Below are 20,991 nucleotides of genomic sequence, written 5' to 3' on the forward strand. Positions count from 1 at the left end.
AGGTGTTTTTGATCAAATATCTGGTTGAATAAAGTGTCCTAGAAATAACAAAACCACTTTAAAAGCAAAAAAAATGATGATGCCCTCCTACCACGTGGTGGCTGATTGCCATGTGGCGTCCTCTGATCGAGGCAGCCTTCTTAGTGTGCTTTGATTTTTGAAAGTATTTTAATTTAAACTTAATCTTTTTCAACTTTAAACAACCTATAACTTTTGTCAGCACTTACTCAATAAACATAAAGTGCCCAATACAAAGTTGCATTTAAATGTATAGCTCATCCGTGTTGGCAAACGTGCGGTTAGCACCTCTGATAAGCGTGAGCAAGTTGTAATCGCAAATCTCACATGCTCGCGCTAGCGTGGTAGTATTGGGGTGCGCCGAGCACGTGTTTTTGGTAGTGTGCGCGCTGCTGTTTTTGTCTGGAATTCCCGTCATGCCGGACGGGGGGGGGCTCGTCAGCGACTGATTCATAAGCTTGTTTTCGCCGCGGATTTCCTGCGCGGAAGAACCTCGGCGAAGGGTTCGCCATTAATCTGAGAGTACGGCGTAGATTCCTCACCGTGACCACTATTCATTTTTGCGATTGCGTTTCTGGGTTAATTGCAATTTTGGGGTTCAACCCCGTAGGCTTTACTGGGTTGAGATGCTGACCACGTCCAAAGTGCATGGTCGTCACTTCTCGCGCGTATAGTCTGGCGCGAAATACTCTCTCTCGTTTGCGAATCCAACCCACTATCAGCGACTATTTTGTACAGCAGCAGAGAGGTTTGCCCAGCTCGAGTTAATCGATGGGTTTGAAAAAAAAAAAAAAACAAACGCTGCAACCGCCGTACCGCGATCGGCAGTGATCGCCCCGGCATCCTATGAACTTCATAAATAAGGACCAACTGACCCACCGGACCGGTAGTCTTGCGCTGACAGTGCGATTGAACGGAGAGGTCTAACGATTAACAAAAAAAAAAGAAGTGGAGTTTAAACCTGCATACAAAGTAGTTATTGGCGTTTGAAGCTAATTAAACTAATTTCCACTTAAACACCAATAAATCACAGAACCGAGAATCATGGTGAACGAAACGGTACGTTATTTGCATAATTATGATGGTTTGCTAGTTAGCTCAAAAAGTCATTACAAGTGTGTGATCCAGTTTCTGTAATTAATTGCATCATGCGGCGGAGAGGTATCTCTTGGATGTGATGAAATACTCATTCGACGTTGCACGTTGGAAATTCTAGGGTTTTCTCCAGGGCCGAGAAATTTCTCCGCCAAACTTGTTTTGGTCACGTGGAAGAGGGGCTCGGGTCGTGATTGAATCTGCAAAGTGAACATAAATATTGTGATGAGTTGAGCAGAAAGTTACCCCCCAGGAAAAACACTCTTGCTAGACAAACAATATGTGGATGTTGTTTGAATGGTATTACGTTAGTGATAGAGAAAAAAAACAAATGATCCAGTGATAATCGCGTGATGGGGTTTTTGAAAAACAAATAGAGGCTTGATGTTTTCTTAGCAACAAGTTCAGACATTTTGGCTTTTTTTAGCGTGACGTACGTTATGGATGAAGCCTAACGTTATTTTTGCATTTTTTAAATGGGGCATTTTTCGGCCCCAACAATTTTTGGTTTTTGAGACTATCTGCATGAGTTTGTTGGAACTTTAAGATACAAAGCCATAAGGCCTAGTTTTTCTTTGAATTAAGTTTGTTTGTTGAATATGCTTGAAATGAGAAGATCAGTTACAGTTGTGTGAATTATCATTAAGTTTGCTACAGCATCATAGGCGAATTGTTGTTTATAAAAAGAAATCTAGATGTAAACAAAATCGTTGCAATTTTTAAATGATATTTAATTGCTTCCTTAAAAAAATATCCATAAGTTTCAAAACATGTTTTTTGTCTGAACTTGTTACTGTTACTATTGCTTTTTTGTTAAAAAAAAGTGTAAGGTTAAATTATTTGTCAGAGTCAAAGCTGAAAGTGTCCAGGTTCATGACTTGAATTCGACCGATAATGTTATGATTTGAATTCCCGGACGCTTCGAAACCCGGACACTTCATTTGTTTTATCAATTATTTGGATATAAGTTCGTATTATGAATGTTGGATGAGATCAGAGTAATCGGTGCGTGCGGTCGCGAAAAATCTTTGCTCCGTCATATTTTTTCTAGATTTTCGTAATTTAAAAAAAAAAGTTTCTAAAATGTTTGGTGACGTACCTGAAATGGATCTGTTTTAAAAGAATCTGGACGTAGATATGAAATCGCGTTGGATTGGTTGTGTTGAAAATGAAATTTGGTCATTTTTGGAGTATAACCGGAAGACTGAAGTTACGAGTGACGAAACCTAATGGATGGACCAGATTTAAAGAATCATCTGATGAACATTTACCTCAAGCTTTCATTGCTCGACCATGGAGTTGGATCCTGTTTGCAACGGGACAAAAGCGCACTGGGAGGTTTAACTGAAGGAGCGCTGAATTTTTCGATTGCGGAGGAAGTGGTCATTGCCGGAATTTAGCCGAGGAAGAACTTTGTAGCGAAAATCATAATGATGATTTCGGGTCATGCGGAGGGACTGGTTCTAGAAGAAACGCAAGCCACCATCAAGGAATTTGGTGAGATCAATCCATTTTAATTCCATATCTGTACTGATGTCTTTGTAATGAGAGAGTCCACTTTGCTCTCCATCCGTTCTTATTCCTGATTTTATGTTCTTCTATTGCTCTTTCTACCATCTGTTTCTTTAATGTCCTTGTGAGGGAATCATCGATCCATCCGCATTGACATACTATCTTTTCATTTTTCTTCTTATCTTTCTTCATATTTTTCACTCTTTTTTAACACTTACTACCAGTCCTTGTGAGGGGATACTGAGCTCGATTTGCTCTCCATCCGCATTGACCTGTTCTCATCTATGTTTTTTTTCCTTTTAATTAGTAGTTAGAATCAAAGCCGGGGATCGGGGAGGGAGCATCAGGGCAGTGGACGGTATGCTGTAATGGCGGAGATTGGATGTAGATAGTGGAAACCAGAACTACGTCACAAGGGGAAAATAGCGTATTAATTGTACAATTCTTAAGGATTGTCTAATTACTATATCTATTGACCCCTGTCAGTCTCTAGCTGTCTGCCGCGCCCTTTTAGGCCCCCAGCAGGGTGCGAGCCCTGTTTTTCAGCTTTGTCAGACTTTTTTCGGAGTTATTGGAGGTTACTGTCGGAAGGAGATTCTCTTCCCCTGAGGACACCGTGAGTGATTTTGCTTGTTCGCGTCCAACCACCCCCTTTTGGCCCTTCATACGGCAGTAATTTGAAGATGCTCCCTTTAAGTCTGAGCCACTGTAATTCTAGGCAACCGCTACATAGGTCATCCTTGTGGCCCTGTTGATTATCACATCAAATCAAATCATCAAAAAATAAGTTCGTATTATGAATGTCAAAACTGTGCTGTTTGATGAATTTTAACATCAACTTTCATTTAAAGTTTGTTTGAGCGCTGAAGTTAATGCCAATACAATTAAATAAAATAAAATTATTATATTATCAAAAATGTGAAACATTTCACAGAAATATTTCATAGTCGTCGGCAGCACCGGGAAGGCAAAGCAGAAATTTATGGTTTTGATTTTTCTTAAAATCTAGCAAATTTTTATATACAATATCGATTGTTTTGATGTTAACAGCTAATTTGAGATCTAAAGAATGCCATTCACTAACTTTTCAGTCCAAATTTGTGCGATTCATAAGCTAAATCGAGTGTCTGGAATTCGAAGCAAAAGTGTCCGGATTTCGGATCAGCTTTTATCAATGTCCGGGACTCGAAGCACAACAAGTAATTTTAAAATTCTGATGATGAATATTTATACTACATCCTGATGATATTTGTACATTTCCAACTTATTACACGATTTATTGCCAGCTATAACAAAAATGATATGCTACTAAGTGTCCGGATTTCGAATCATGATGTTACTGACAGACATTTTGCAACTCCAGTCACTGAATCTCGAGTTCGTGACTTTACCTGTATGTGTTTGCATAAACGTCAGCCTGAATACATAGAGTTATCTACGTGCGCATGTATTGCGTGTACGTACACGAAAAAAATTGAGGTTAAATTTTGTAACTTCCGGCAAAACAAATGGCTTGCTAGTGTGCGTGAGATCGGGCTTAGATAACTCTATCGAGAAACTAAAAAGAGTGATGTGAGCCGGTAACATGGAGTTAAACTTTTTGAAAAGCCATGTTATGCTTCACAGCAACTGCACAGAAAGTTTAACTCCTTGTTGCATTTTTAATTTCTCGATAGAGCTATCTAAGCCCGATCTCACACACACTAACACGTCATTTGTTTTGCTGGCTGGTACAAATTTTAAACACACTTTTTTGGTGTACGTACACACAATACATGCGCACGTAGATAACTCTATGTTGCTTTGTTTGCGAGTTTGCCGCAAACAAGTTAGCGAGTTTGGCAAACTGTCAATGGCGAATTTGTTTGTTTGTCATAGTGTAATACCTCCTTGACTGACGCAGTAGGCTGGCTGCCGCAAGGTGATAAACTGAAAATATTGTTTCTGTCGATGCCGATGGATTCGCTAACAATTTGCAGATCCGAGTTATTGAGTTATTGGTCGGAGTTACTAAATTTTGAACACATTTTCAGAATATAAAAAAAATCTCTGATGAACAAAATATCTAATATTATATTTTTAAATTTTCTAGCCCTCAACTGATTCCAAATACAGTTTGTTTCAGTTTTCTGAAATTTTCAGAATGCCGGAAAATAATGAAAAAAATAGTTAAATTTAAAATATTTTTTCTAAATGTAAAATAACAAAAATAAATTACCTCGATTTTATATATGGCCCTCATTATTTTGGTTTTTCAAGAGGTCATTGCTATTTTTTCTATTAATTTTTCTTTCTTATTATTCTGAGCTAGGAATTCAACTAGGGAAAATATACGTTGTCTCGGCCTATTTCTATTATCGGCCTATCAGCATTTTGGTCATGAATTACCGATTTCATAAAGTGTTTTTGACTTCAAAATAATAGATAGCTCAAACATAAGTGAGCAATCAACTCTCCATTGTCAAAGTATCTGAATGTTGTTTAAATAGTGGAAAATTGCAAAAGTGATTAGAATAGGTCGAAAGATTTAGTGTGATGAAGATGGGCATGAATAACTCTACATGCTTAATTTGAACATTTTTCAGCTTGCTTAATGATGTCTTTTTAAGTACGTCTGATTTTTTAAATCTTGTTTTATCAATTATTTGAACATAATTTAGCGCAAAAATTGTCAAAACTTTCATATCAAATTTAATTGGAGTCTATTTTTTAAATTTCATTATAAATTTGGCTATAGTTTATGCCAAAAACAACTTAACGGTGCACATTAACCAAAGCCTGGAACACCCAAATATTGTCCCCTAAAATAAAATAAAATGTGTGTGCTTAAAATGTGAAACATTTCACTCAAGTGAGTGTTATTAAAATTTTAAAATTGAATTTCCTTTAAAAAAATTTCAAAAGTTTCAAGTAAACGTGAATTACCTTTCAACGATCCAGTCTAGACTCATCAAATCTCATCACCTTTCCTGTGCGCTTATTACGCAACACGTGCTTTTTCTTCTTGATTAGCAACAGAGCGTTCTATTTCTGGTCGTGGAAAACAAAACAACTACTTTCAGCTAATTAATTGTTATGACCGGCGAGTGTCAAAAGTGTATCAAACACGTCACACGGCCGAGACGAGTGCAACAATGTACAAGCCCCAGGGTCAAGAAACACGCACTCTTATCACCCCAGAAATGGGGCTTCTTGTATTGCATGCTGTTCAATCTGCGTATTGGAGGCTGGATGATTCCGGATTCTTGAATTCTTGAGTTAATTTTCATGCAGATTTTATCTCAAATTACATTTTCCTGCAATTTTCGATCAGTATAGAATTCTGCTTATTTTCAAACTTTTCTTGGAAAATTTGGTAAAAAACTTAAAACGATCTTACGAAAGCTTACTCCTAGATAAATTAATCAGTCGAAAGCAAACTGGAACCACGTTTTTAGGTGTTTACTCATTATCAGCTGGCATAGTAACATAGAAAGAGGATCCCGGAGCTGCCGGCGATCGCGGGCCCCGGGTCTTGCTCTTGATCATGACGAAGCTTATTTTAGCTCGCTCGTAAATTTTCAAAACGAAAAAAAAAAAATCCGATTATCATTTTGCATGGCTACACCGCCAGAGCGTTGAATCAGTCAGTGTCTTGAGATGCATTGTGACGTCACCGGGACGACGACGACGCGGAAAAGGGCATAAACGCGAGCCGCGGCTGTGTGTTTACAAACAAGGCGTATGTAGAATGAACGTCGTACAACAAAAAGGGATTCGCGTGCTGAGATAGCGCGGCGAACTGCTATCAATCATTCAGTGATGAACTGAGCGGTGAGCCGTGTTTCTTTTGTTTCGGATTCATTCAGGAAAATGTTAAGTCGTTTGAATTAATTACGGAGACAAGATAGGCCATTTGAGTTACAATTAGGTATTTTATAAGGAACTGCACTTTTGGAACTTCTATATTTGCTTTTTTTCAAATTGTTTATTTTTGTTGTTGTTGGAACACATAATCAGTTGTTTTGCGGAAAATTTCAGATGTGGCACAAATATTTACGTCTGTTTGTCTGTTGTACATAAAGGGACCATCCACAAACCACGTGGACACTTTTTTGGTAATCTCGAACCCCCCCCCTCTCGTGGACAATTGTCCATACAATAAAAATCATTTTTGTATGGAGCGTGGACAATCGCCATACCCCCCCCCCCCTAAAGTGTCCACGTGGTTTATGGATGGTCCCAAAGGGATGATGCTCAAAGTAAAGAGAACTCTGCCCGCTTCGAGAACATACCATACCGATAGGAAAGATGCGTTCAGTGTGTGATAAGACGGGGGCATCGGGAAACCTTGAAGTAGGATTGTCATGGATTTGCAAGCTGTGCCGTGTTGTATGTGGATTTATTTCTGTAACTCTTTACCCACTACGTTATGTTTGTCTTCCTCACTGAGGGATGTAAGGCTATAATCCTGCTTGAAAAACGAACTTTTTTTATGGATTCTGAATCGAAAACTGAACAAATCTAGAGTTTTTTTAAAGGTCCAATACACAGGAAAAAATATGTGAATTTACACCGCACGTAATTGCTGTTTCTTATGTAAACTCACTCAATGTAATGTTGAAATATGATGTAATGAGCAAAAAGTAATGGAAATTACTCCGATGTAAATCTGAATCTAATGTAAATCATGAATCTAATGGAAACGTTGAGCATGGAAACTTAAATCTGATGAATTTCTACCCGCGTTCGGCTTCCTGTAAATTCCTATTTAATGTAAATCATATATCCAATGTATTTCTGCCAAACGTTGACTTCAAAACTACCCGAACTAAAAATAGTTATGTTTGGTTCTCTTTCTATCGCTCTCATACTTCGCTGGCTCACTGCCTGTGCCTCGACCTGAACAAGTTGATGCTTTAGCCGCTCGTATATAAAATGCGAAGATGGCTCAGTCGGCAGCGGGTAGCAGCAGTAACACCGAACATCCTACCCGTCGTCCGTTCGATTCCAGTCCAGCGTTATTCCACTTGGCCGTCGACGAGAAAGCGTCCCCTACCTGTGAAACAACTTTTTTAAATCCGAATTTCCTTTTGCTGCCCGCTTCAATCATTTTAAAATAGAACATAGGCCACACCCTTTTCCTACTGCAATCCAAGTCGAGCCAATCAGAATTAGTTGATTTGAACTAATGTAAATTCCAAAACTAATGTAAATTTTCAAAACTAATGTAAATTTCCAATGAATCTAATGTAAATTTCCAATGGACCTAATGGAAATATACATCATTTTGTGGTTTGGTTGAGCGTTTTAGCAGAATGCATTACTATGAATACAAAGAGACGAGTTGTTCCTTTTAATTCCGCTATATATTTTTAATATCTTGACAGATACGTATTTCGTCTACTACTTGCAGACTTCATCAGTGTTCTGTTCTCGACTGAAGGTTCATCGCTGGGGTATCCGTATTTGTAGTTACTGTAGGTACTACCTCCTTGTTCTTCTTTGGTGCCTGTATAGGTAACAGCTTAAACAGCCACGTTGAGCCGTTACCTGAATCCTTGTTGAGTAAACGTTTGTTGCCTGCCTTGAAGATTTCCAAACTTTCGGCGACAGCAAGCTTCGATGGGTTCGTGATGTGTCTTAAGATGACCGCGTCGCTAGTTGTGATGTTATGTTTCTCCTTGATAATGTGTTCGGCTACTGCTGACTTGAAATGGGGACAAATCCTTTCCGTATTTCCTCCTTGGCAATTCTGACATCGGTGTCTATATGTTCGCCCAACCTGGTTTGCAGCAATCTCTTAGTTTGTCCAATGTAGCTCATATCACAGTGGCCGCAGGATACCTCGTAAATGCCGGGTTTGCCTAAAGTCGGTATGGGGTCTTTCGTTGAACCTAAGATGGATTCCAACTGGCTGTTTTTACTACTGAACACTAAATCGATGCCAAATTTAGCCAGTTTTTGTCGTAATGGGCGTGTTATCCTGTAGTCGAATTCTACTGCTGCTCTTCGTAGTGGCTCTACTGGTGGTGCAAGGGTTGTGAGTGACGTTCTGTGGAGTTTTCTTTCCTTCTTATCGATGATTGCTTGGATAGTTGTTCTGCTGTAACCGTTGATTTCCGCTGTTTCAAAAATGTACTCCAATTCTTTTTGTTTTCCTGCTTCGCTGAGGGGTAAAGTTGTCATCCTATGTATAAAATAATGGTATGCTGCCATCTTATGTTGGAATGAATGGTTTGACGTGGCTGGGATTGTTCTTCTGGTGTTTGTTGGCTTCCTGTAGATCTCGAAAGAAAACGAAGATGGGCAACCTGGTTCTCTTAGGATCAGGATGTCTAAGAAAGGTAACTTTCCTTCGACTTCCATTTCGTAAGTGAACTTGATGCTTCTGCGTGCACTGTTTATGGTGTCCAGTACCGTTGTTAGTGAATCCCTTTTGATGATGCAGAAGACCTCATCCACGTATCTCCACCAACGTTCTGGTAGTAGGTTTTTGGTCTGTAGTTCGTGTTCCAAAGCAGCCATATAAACATCGCTCAGGAACACGGAGAAAAAAGAGTTCCCAAAATCGTGAACAAGCGATCATGAAAATGGGAACCACGAACAAAGTGTTCAAATTTCATGGTACGTTTTCTAAAATCGTACCATGGGATTTGAACACTTTGTTCGAGGTTCCCATTTTCATGAACGCTTGTTCACGATTTTGGGAACTCTTTTTGCTCCGTGAACGGTGACAGTGGGTTACCCATCGATGCTCCCATCCTCTGTTGGTAGATGCAATCCCTGAACTGGAAGTAGCTCTGTTCCATGCATAATTTGACGAATGTTATATACTGGATCGTTTTTTTGTCTCCATGGTTCTCCCTCGTATTGTGATTGCAGCCAATCCCGTAGAGTTCCTATTGCGTTGTTTACTGGTATGCTTGGGAACGGGTGTACCCCATTTGGCATAATGGACATTTGGCATAACGGGTTTTTCATGTGGACGTTTGGCATAATGGACGTTTGGCATAATTGGTCCAATGCGTCGTGGACGTTTGGCATAATGGACATTTGGCATAATGGACGTTTGGCATAATTCGTTCAAAAAAAAAAAAACAGGGACGTTTGGCATAATGGACGTTTGGCATAACGAGTTTTTCATGTGGACGTTTGGCATAATGGACGTTTGGCATAATGGACGTTTGGCATAATTGGTCCAAAAAAAATCAGGGACGTTTGGCATAACGGGTTTCTTTTTGTGGACGTTTGGCATAATTCGTTCAAAAAACATCAGGGACGTTTGGCAGAATGGATGTTTGGCGTGAATCGTTAAAAATCATTAGGGATGTTTATTAGAATGGACATTTGGCATAGTTAGTTGAATCAGGTTTCCTTGTGAATAGTATTTATTTCTGGTTTTATTCATTGCTTAATACCTACTCCATGAAAAGCATGTTCTTAATTTGAAAATTTGGTATTCGAGGCTGAGACGAGGAGTGTATTAAATTTTCCCTTCTTTTATTTAAAATTCAACTCAAAGAAGGGCAAAATCTAAAAAAAAAACGCAGTTGTTGCTCTTTATTTAATATTTGACAATTGAGTTATTTCATGAAAATTTGCCATCTTTTATTTCAAATTCACTTAAGAAGGGAAGATCTCCCAATAGGCGTTTATCATGCCTTTTTAATATTTTAAGATTCAGATTTTTTATGCAATTGTCCCTTCTTTTATTAAAATTGCAATGAAGTTTTATGTACAACTTTTAGTAATTGACAATTGAGCTTTTTCAAGAAATGTTCCCTTCCTTTATACAATTCCCTTTCCCTTCTAATGTACAATCTCCAAAAAAAGTTAGTTTTATCCTTTTTTAGTTTTTTGACAAGTCTAGCGTTTTTATTTTGAAAGGTCCTATAAGCTATTGCATTGTTATTCTTATGTTTACAGGAACTATTCAAATAAAACTCTAGAACTATGTTTTTTAATGCAATTTTTCCTTCTTTTATTTCAAATGAATTTGAAATTTGAAAATTTCAATTTGAATGAAGTTGAATCTTGAAAAAGGGAAAATTTCTCAATAAATGTTTATTTTGGCCTTCTTGAAATAGTTGACATTTAAGCTTGTTTATGAAACCTCCCTTCTTTAAACTTTTAAAAATCACCTTTAATAGATTTAAAGAAAAGATCATATTGGTGAAATATTAATAAAGAAGGGAAAAGTCTCATGATTAATATACGATGTTTTTTATTATTACAATTTTTATTTCTCCTAAAGTAAGCGATTCTTTTTGATTTCATTACAAGAAAATATATATATGAAAAATATACATATATACATGAGAAGATTTATTCAACAATTAAAACTTAAAACTCACTTCTTTGGAGGTGTTTTTTTTAATCTTGGTGTTCCATCCAAAAACTCGTACATTGCATGGCTCATACAATAGGAGAAATATTTTCTCTGAACCGATTCTAAATTGTAATACATGAACAAATCAAATATTTCTCTCTTATAACTATGAAACCTAGATCCCTTAATAGTCACAATAAATTCCATCCAATCCATTGGTTCTCTGAGTCCATTTACGTAAAAAAACGTTGTCAATTTTACTCGTTCACGATAATTCAACGTTTTCGAAATTATTATCTTTTTAACAAAAGATGGCCATGTGTAAACTGGCCCGCAAACATCTTGGAAAATATAAATGGCTTCGTTCTTAGGATTATTATTCCTGTAAACGCGGCTTAGCATTTCTAATGGATTTTTCATGTTTAAGCTGCAATTAAAAAAATAAATTGTAATATATTTTTAACATGGAGTATTAAATACTACATACCACAAGTTAAAATATCTTGATATTAAAACAAAGATAGCCTAACAACATAACCCTAGTTAAGGAAGGATCTCATTACTTTGCAGCCGACGAAATAATTATCATAAAAAAGGTCTAAAGTCTAGAGTTTCGATAACCTTGGACATATTCTAGAGGGCATTTCAACAATTCAGTCTATTGAATTCGAACAAAACAATAGAAAACAGCTGAGTTCTTCACTTTACGGTGAGTGCCAGCGGGAAGTGTTAGTGTGGTATTTTAAGATAAACTGCTTGACCGCAGATCTACTTCCTTCATTCGTTTCCTAAGCGTTCTACTGCGAACATCGATTTTGGTTATTTGTGCGAATAATACTTAAGGATGGCGGAATCTGAAGAAGACGAGGAAGATTTTTTAGGATTTTCTGAGGAGGAGCTCAAAAAAAAAACGTGAACCAGAAATCCTGAAATCATCAAAAGATAAAGATGTTCTGGCTTTACGGGGATACATTTATTATCTGAACCGGAAAATGGTAAGAAAATGTGCAGAAAATCATTTAAAAAAAACATGGCTTTTCATGCTTAAGATTACTAAAATTGTCAATTCAAGTATTCAATTACTTGTCACGAGGCACAGTGACCTAACCTCAAATTGAAGATCTTGTCACGAGGCACAGTGACCTAACCTCAAATTGATGATCAGTTCAAGGCCATGTACATATTTGAAGTAACCTCAAATTGATGGCCATGTGATAAAGTTATCTAACCTCAAATTGAAAAACATAACCTTCCGTTCTTCATTAACAGGAAGATGGGACCCACTACTGGGAATGCAGAGAAAGGGGCCATGGTGTAGCTAAAGAGCCAGCGAAGTGCTCTGCTCGCGTCATAACAAGGCTCAAACCAGACGGAACCCATTGCGTGGATTCGCCAGCCGTTCATAGCCACGAGTTCAACCCTGGTTTCATTGCTGAGTTAAAATACAGAGCTGCCGTGAAACGAATAGCAATCGAGGACAGTGGAGGACCTGCAAACGTGATTAGGTTGGCCACCTGTGACATGAAAGGTGATGCAAAATTCGCCCAACAGCATCTATCCTACGGAGCACAAAGGAAGATTATTCACAGGGTTCGAAAGCGCGTCGCCGGAAGCCCAAGGGAACCAGAAAGCATCACTGAGCTACAAGTGCCGGAGCATTTACGGAAGGATTTGACGGGGAAATGCTTCCTGATCGGCGATGTTAAGGTTGGCGACCATCGTGCATTGATCTTCGGGACGGAAGAAGGACTACGACGTCTTGATTCGGCGAAATATTGGGTTATCGACGGAACTTTTCGAACTGCACCCACACTATTTCGTCAGCTGATGACGATAATGGCCAGTTGTGGGCCTGATCACCAGTCGGCGTATCCAGCCATTTTCACATTGATGACGTCAAAAACGGAACTTCTTTATCGGTCGGTTTTCGCGAAAATTATCGAAGCAGCAGAAGCGATTGACCTCGATCTGAGTCCTTCTGTGATATTGAGTGATTTCGAAAAGGCGATAATCAACGCGTCAAAACTTGAGTTCCCGGAGTCCAAACACAACTGCTGTTTTTTCCACTTTAGCAAAAACTTGCTCGACCACATTCGATCGGAGAAAATGTCACACTTGTTCGACCAAAACCAGCATAACTTCAACATCTACAAAAAGGTGCAAGCTTTGGCATTTCTCCCATCGGAAGAGATTCCAGAAGCTTTTGCCACGCTGAAAAAAGAGGCGCCGGAAAATTTACACGAATTCTTCGCCTACGTGGAGGAGTTCTACGTACTCGGCAAAGTAACACGCGTAAATAAGAAGAAAAAAGTGTTCCGGTCAGACCCGTTATTTCCACCTGCCCTATGGTCCGTCTATGACAGCGTGAAACAAAGGGTGCCACGCACCACAAATCAGATCGAGGCATTTCACAGACGCTGGAATTCTCTGGTTGGACTTAACCCCGGAGTGTTCAAAGTGATTGAAGAACTAAGAAAGGAAGAGTTGCAAACATCTGTTTTCGTTGAGTCCCACCTTGCGAGCACCAACAAGAAAAGGAAAACAGGACACGAAGACGCAGACGAACAATTTTTTAAGGATGTTGAGCGTTACGAAACCTACAAAGTGCCGGATTATCTCACTGCGATTGCAGCAAACCTTGGCTCCAAGTGGCAGAAACATTGATCGTACAATTGTATTTGTATAATTTATTTGTAATATTGTTACATTGTTAAATGAACTAAATAACTTCGTTGAAAATCGTTTTTTTTTTTTCAAATAAATTATCATTTCGTCCGAACAAATATCCTTTCTTTACTTTCCATTCCATAGTCCCCTTTTGTTTTTTAATGATTAATAACCCAAACAAAGGTGGAAAAAATCATACTGTCTCGGGCTCATTATGCCAAACGTCCACATAAGAAACCCGTTATGCCAAACGTCCATTATGCCAAACGTCCCTGTTTTTTTTTACCAATTATGCCAAACGTCCACATGAAAAACTCGTTATGCCAAACGTCCATTATGCCAAACGTCCCTGTTTTTTTTTTTGAACGAATTATGCCAAACGTCCATTATGCCAAATGTCCATTATGCCAAACGTCCACGACGCATTGGACCAATTATGCCAAACGTCCATTATGCCAAACGTCCACATGAAAAACCCGTTATGCCAAATGTCCATTATGCCAAATGGGGTACACCCTTTGTGAACACCTGCGAACTGATGATCGATCGGCTCGGGAAGGGTTTCGGCATACTCTTGAATTCCTCGACAAGCCACTTTGCGATCCGACTGGTTGGGGCATCCACTGCTGAAATGATTTCTCGCATCTCGTTGCCTGGTTTATGCACTTTAGGTAGTGCTTTAATCCTTGGTATAGTTGGGTTCGGTACTCTCAACGATTTTGCAGTTTTTCCAACCGATTTCAAGAGGCCTGCACATTCCTTGATGGTGTTCTCGACTTTTTTGACCATATCAATTAACGTGTATCCTCGTTTTAGTGAATATTTTTCCCTGTTCCCGAGTTTCTCAATAAATAATGTAAATTTACAGAAATATTTTTTTCTGTGTAGACATATAGAACACAAAAGCTTATAGGACCTTTAAAAAAACTATTGGAATGTTTGTCTACCTGTCTGTTGCTGTTTATCGTTTATTTCGACGGCTACATTTCTGGTTTATTGCATATTCTGAAAGTACTTCTAATAAGCTACCTCTCCACCAAAAATGATTAAAAGTTACTTCAGTAAAGTCTGTTTAATAATGTTTTTTTTTTTTTTTAAATAAGGCCGTTGCAAATATTTTTCAAAGTTTATTTTTTCGAAAAACTTAAAAATTTTAATGAAACTTAAAGTTGAATCAACTGAAAACCAGTTAAAATGCATTTCCCGCGTTTATAATCATATTTAGCATGTTTGAACTTCTTTGAAACATTTTAAATTTTCATGAAATACCAATGTACAGTTCCACGATTTTTTTTTTGCGAAAATAAAAATTCCGTCAATACCTTTAGAGCCGTGGGACATAAACTTCAAAAAATATTTGCAACTGCCTAAAGTAACATAAACACAATCTCTGGCATCAGCAGTGTTTGTTTATTATCCCTGTCAACCTGTTAAATAAAAGACTACATGAACCTTGTGTCAAAAAAGCATCATGAAAAGGACGCCATGTAGTTGTAGTTGTAACTGGGCCGTAGCCCAGTTAAAAAGCAGACAAACGCCAAAAAACCAAAACAAACCAAAATGACCGAGGGGTGTATGGATGCAAAAATCATATTCAACAAATAAAAAAACTTTTTTCAAACTTTTGTTTAATTTCAAGTTACACTTAAAGAAATTTGAAAAGTAAGCACTGTACATAAATTTGAGTAACTTTTATTTTTATAATACATCTGGAAAATATTATGCAACGTTGGTCCCCTCGTTATTTTTTGTTCAGCCCAGTTAACGAGCAACATTCGGTGACTGCACAGAAAAAAATATTTCTGTAAATTTACATTATTTATCATGTACCAAAAGGTATCATGATAAATGATGTATATTTCCATTAGGTCCATTGGAAATTTACATTAGATTCATTGGAAATTTACATTAGTTTTGAAAATTTACATTAATTTTGGAATTTACATTAGTTTTGGAATTTACATTAGTTCAAATCAACTAATTCTGATTGCCCAATGGGAATGAGAAGCTCGACTTGGATTGCAGTAGGAAAAGGGTGTGGCCTATGTTCTATTTTAAAATGATTGAAGCGGGCAGCAAAAGGAAATTCTGATTTAAAAAAGTTATTTCACAGGTAGGGGACGCTTTCTCGTCGACGGTCAAGTGGAATAATGCTGGACTGGAATCGAACGGATGACGGGTAGGATGTTCGGTGTTACTGCTGCTACCCGCTGCCGACTGAGCCATCTTCGCATTTTATAATCGAGCGGCTAAAGCATCAACTTGTTCAGGTCGAGGTACAGGCAGTGAGCCAGCGAAGTATGAGAGCGATAGAAAGAGAACCAAACATAACTATTTTTAGTTCGGGTAGTTTTGAAGTCAACGTTTGGCAGAAATACATTGGATATATGATTTACATTAAATAGGAATTTACAGGAAGCTGAACGCGGGTAGAAATTCATCAGATTTGAGTTTCCATGCTCAACGTTTCCATTAGATTTATGATTTACATTAGATTTAGATTTACATCGGAGTAATTTCCATTACATTTTGCTCATTACATCATATTTCAACATTACATTGAGTGAGTTTACATAAGAAACAGCATTTACGTGCTGTGTAAATTTACGTATTTTTTTCTGTGTGGGCTACGTTCGCAGCCCAGTTACCGAACAACTACTGTATATTTCTGGAGTTTTTTTTTGAAAAGGTCCAATAAACCAAATTTCCAGTTTTTGTTTTTTGGGTGTTTTTGGAACCGCCTTGAGTCAGGGTTATTAAAAAACAACCAAAAATCAAAAACTGAAAATTTGGTTTATTGGCTTACCCTCCAATGATAGCAGGGTGATATAGACGATTGTAATTTAAAAAGAAGTTATGTTTGTTTTTCTTAAATATAATGACGGAAATAGTGTTGGATGACCAAGTATCAATAAAAGCAAGGTTTTTCATCGTTTGTTATCATTAGAACATCTTCTTTTGCTTTTATATTAAAACGGGAATTCGAATCTGGAATTAAAACGCACGGTTTGTACATGGTGCTTTTTGAAATGTTTTCGTCGATTTATTCATTTTAACTCAAATAAAGCAGGGTGGCCACCAGATTTCGGTTTTCCCCCGAGATCAAAAGGATTTTTTTCGGGAAGAATGTAATGTAAAACGTCAATAAAAATGATTATTTATTTAAAGCTGACCTGAGCTGACCTGAGTATCAAAATACAGCAAAATACTTACACAATGCATACATTTATTAGGCCGTTGCAAATATTTTTCAAAGTTTATGTCGCCCCTTTCTTCAAACTTGGTCCGAAAAATCAGGGGGCAAAAAAAATATTTTTCAAGAACTTTAAAATGTTCATGAAAATAGAAGTCCAATAAACTGAAAACAATCTAAAATGCATTTTTCTGCATTGATAATCATATTTAGCATGTTTGGGCTCGTTTAAAAATGTTTAAAATTTTATGAAATTTCGATGTACAGCATCGCAAAAAAAAACCTCAAACAATAACATTTTTGTCAATACTTACATATTTTGGAAACTAATGATTTCAAAACAACTGGACAGGTGTATAAAGCATTTTAAAACACTTTTATCATTAGAATGTTGAAACAATGGCTATTTTAACTTAACTCAACTAAATTACATTTTCCCAGTTTCCTCCTGGTGGAATCCATTTCCCGACTTTTTTTTATCGTTTTTTCGCGAGGTGACCATCCAAAAAAAATATTTTTTTAAAATCTTTTTAGAAATTTAGAATTTTGGGACCACAAATCGGTACAAAACTAAAAAAAACCGAATTTTTATTTAAGAAATCGTGATTGATGATTTGCACATTTTTGATAGTAACTTTAATTAGGTTTGAAATTTAGTTTTCTAAATATTTTTTTAGATGAGATTTCAAATAAACAAGCCTCTTTTTTCTATTCTGCCGAAAAAGTGCCATCAATTTCAGATAATGGCATCACGAAACAAACTTTAGTTAAACTCAATCCACTTCAACGAATCTTGTCTGCGGTAAACTTATCGCAGTAGGTCTGGCCAGTATAGTATATTGATCTAGGGCTTTCTCCGAAATGCCCATGACTGGCTGCTCAAGGATTAGATTAGATGAGATTCAGGAAGTGTAGATGAACTCAAATTTTTTTTTGGTTAGTGTTATCCGAAGGCCTTCAAAGTAACATCAGAAAGCCTTATCATGAAAGAAAATGTTGGATTTCTTTCAATCTCAACATTTAATTGGTGTTCAGTTGGGACTGATCATCTTCACTCCCTGAATCTCATCCAAATGCTCGTCCCCAAAAGTCGAATAAAAAACTTCAAATACAATTTTCAATAGCTTCATGATAAGAAACTGTTTTTACATTTTCCCACAGACAACAGCGACGAAAAAGCGCTCCTATTGCGTCATCGGAGCGGGAACGGCCGGACTGTGCGCCGCCCGCCATGCCCTCCAATCAGGCGGCGAGGTCACCGTTTTCGAGATGGCCAACCAGCTCGGCGGTACGTGGGTGTTCAACGAGCAGGTGGACAAGAACGAGTACGGCATCGACGTCCACTCGAGCATGTACAAGGGCTTGAAGACGAACCTGCCCAAGGAGATCATGGGCTATCCGGACTTTCCGATCCCGGAGCAGGACAGCAGCTACATTCCGGCGGAAGATATGCTCAAGTTTTTCCAGCTGTTTGCCGACAGTTACGGGATTACGGAGAACATCAAGTTTAGCCATTACGTGATTCGGATTAAACCTACGAAGGATGAAAAGCGCTGGGAGGTGATCGCTCGGGACTGCCCGAACGACAAGCTGGTGACGTACTACTATGACTATGTGCTGGTGTGCAACGGGCACTATCATACGCCGAGCTTCCCAAAGTATCCGGGAACGGATTTGTACCAGGGAAAGCAAATGCACAGCCACCAGTTTAGGACGAACGAGCCGTTTGTTGGTAGGTTTGAACTTTTGAAGGGTACTTTTTAGAAGAGAACACTAATTCGTCGACTTTCGACTTTTAGGTGAAACAGTTCTAGTGATAGGAGCAGGACCTTCCGGTATGGATCTCGCATACGAGATCTCCAAGAAGGCCGAACGAGTCACGTTGAGTCACCACTTGAAAGATAGCCCGAAGACAGTCTTCCCGGAGAACGTAACCCTTAAGCCAGACGTGGTCCGCTTGACCGAAACCGGCGTTGTCTACGCGGACGGAACAAGCCAGGACTTCAGCGTCATCTGCTACAGCACCGGGTACAAGTACACCTTCCCATTTTTGAGCTCCGACTGCGGAATCATCGTCGAGGACAACTACGTCCAGAAGTTGTACAAACATTGCATCAACATTCGCTACCCTACGATGGCGTTCATCGGTCTGCCGTACTACGTGTGTGCCGCCCAGATGATGGACCTGCAGGCCCGGTTCTGTATCAAGTTCTTCAGCGGCGCTAAGCAATTGCCTGGACAGGAGGAGATGGAACAGGATACGAACAGTGAGATGGAGGAACGCTGGAGTCGTGGGTTGAGGAAGCGACAGGCGCACATGATGGGACCGCAGGAGGACCAGTACTACGATGATTTGGCCCGAACGGCCGAGGTGGATCCCATCAAGCCGGTTATCAAGAAGCTGCACAAGCTGTGCGCGTTCCGGTTCAGTGAGGATTTGGTCAACTTCCGGAATGACAAGTTTAGAATCGTGGATGATGAGACGTACGTTAAGGTGAATTGAGGGCGTTGGGTTATTGGGTGGGTAGAATTAATGATGTAGATAAATATTTGGTTTATTTTTTACTAGGTTTAATGTATTTAATATTTAATGGATCTTTAATAAAGCATGCATGTGCATTTCGTCTAAAAGATAAAAAAAAACGCTTTTCTTCAATCCGTTGCTGATCAACTCTCTAATCTTCTTAAAAATCGAGATAAACTTGTGAGCTGTCCGTACAAAAGTGCAATAAAAACGTTCAAAATTCGTATCTTGAGAAGAGAATTCTGATCGATTTAGTGTCTTCGAACACCCCCCCCCCCTACTTTTATGTAAAAAAATTAAAATTAGGCCTGTAATTTAAAACTTACAAGTATTTGTTTTCACAAAAACTCTAATATGATAAATAAATCATAGGGAAATATACACATTTTAAGCCTAATAAGCGGTCGTGTTTGAATAATGCTTGATAATCTGGAGTGTCCCTTGAAATTTACTAAAACCAAGTACATCAACGAGTAGAGCAACTTTTTGTGAACATTTTTGTTTATTTTCACTTTTACTAAAAGTTGTTCTATTTCTTTTATAAGCATTTCAAAAAAATATTTCTCAAATGTATTCTAATCAGACGAGAATACTGTGGGCCACGCATCACTGGCTCACTCTAACAGGCGCTGCTGGTGGTGTTGGTGGCCACCCTTTGTTCTTTATTTGCCTTCGCTTCTCGCTTGATTTTCTTGAGCCTCCGATTGGAATGGGTCGTCAAAAGTCAAACGTCAAAAGACTTGGCGCGTTTGTTTTTTTTATGGCGATTGCTAATTATTTACATGTTTTGGGATTATTTTTCAAGTGAGTGTCTAACTAATGTTCAAAAGAACATGTTGTCGGTAGTTGGAAGCAATTTCATATCTTAAGCGTTTTGAAAACATTAGCGCAAGTGAAACGATATTCATGGCGACTTTCGTTAAGCAGTTAAGCAGCATGGTCTCGCAAAATAGAAATTATGATCAAAAGTGCACTAAATCTTTTTGGCCAGTAAATGGCATACATTTGCGTGCTTATTCCAGGCGGTGCTGTTGCCGATAAGTTTATAGCCTAAATTGTATTTTTGAAGCTTTAGTCGAGCATCAAACTCTCCATATGACGAAGATAGGTGTTTGATTAGAAAGGGTATATCCCACCCCATTCGATTTTTTAAATATTTTTAAATATATATTAATGCCCTAAGAGTACCAAATATTGAGCTAGAGAGATGGACGAATCATTTTTGTAATATCAAAATTTCAGGAAAAAGAGATATTTCAGTGTAGTTGAGTTTAGTTTTTTTTTAGTTTTGAAAAATAAAAAACACTTGCAAAATCTTCCAAAGTTACTTTTTTTTTTGCAAGAATTGATTTGCAATCGAAAATAATTTTTGTGAAATTATAATAAAGTGCACCTTTTTCGAGTTAGCCTTGGTCCAGATTCGATTATCTAAAGCCTCGATAATTTGATGTTTCGATAATCTGAAGTCAAACGAACGTCAATATTTTATCGCTTATGTGCTATCTAGTGACACGTCTGATTTTTTTCAATAAAAAAATCATTATTTAAAAAAATATAATTAATTCAAAAATATAAAATTTAGACTTTTAATAATTTTTTTTCAAATACTCTATTTTTTCATGTAAAGCTGAAGCACTTTAAATTTTTTCAATTATAACATTAATAATTTTT

At 38.0% G+C, this 20,991-nt stretch overlaps 1 protein-coding gene across 1 annotated transcript; it reads left to right on the plus strand.

Moving 5' to 3' along the window:
• Positions 1–906: 906 nt before the first annotated feature.
• LOC6046496 (senecionine N-oxygenase) lies at positions 907–19,439 on the plus strand. The gene is made up of 3 exons (XM_038256353.1): positions 907–1,077; positions 17,958–18,528; positions 18,596–19,439. The coding sequence occupies exons 1-3, from the start codon at positions 1,063–1,065 to the stop codon at positions 19,297–19,299; spliced, it is 1,290 nt and encodes a 429-aa protein (XP_038112281.1). The 5' UTR covers positions 907–1,062; the 3' UTR covers positions 19,300–19,439.
• Positions 19,440–20,991: the final 1,552 nt, after the last annotated feature.

This window comes from Culex quinquefasciatus, chromosome 2 (genome assembly GCF_015732765.1).
Source record: "Culex quinquefasciatus strain JHB chromosome 2, VPISU_Cqui_1.0_pri_paternal, whole genome shotgun sequence".
Taxonomy (NCBI): domain Eukaryota; kingdom Metazoa; phylum Arthropoda; class Insecta; order Diptera; family Culicidae; genus Culex; species Culex quinquefasciatus.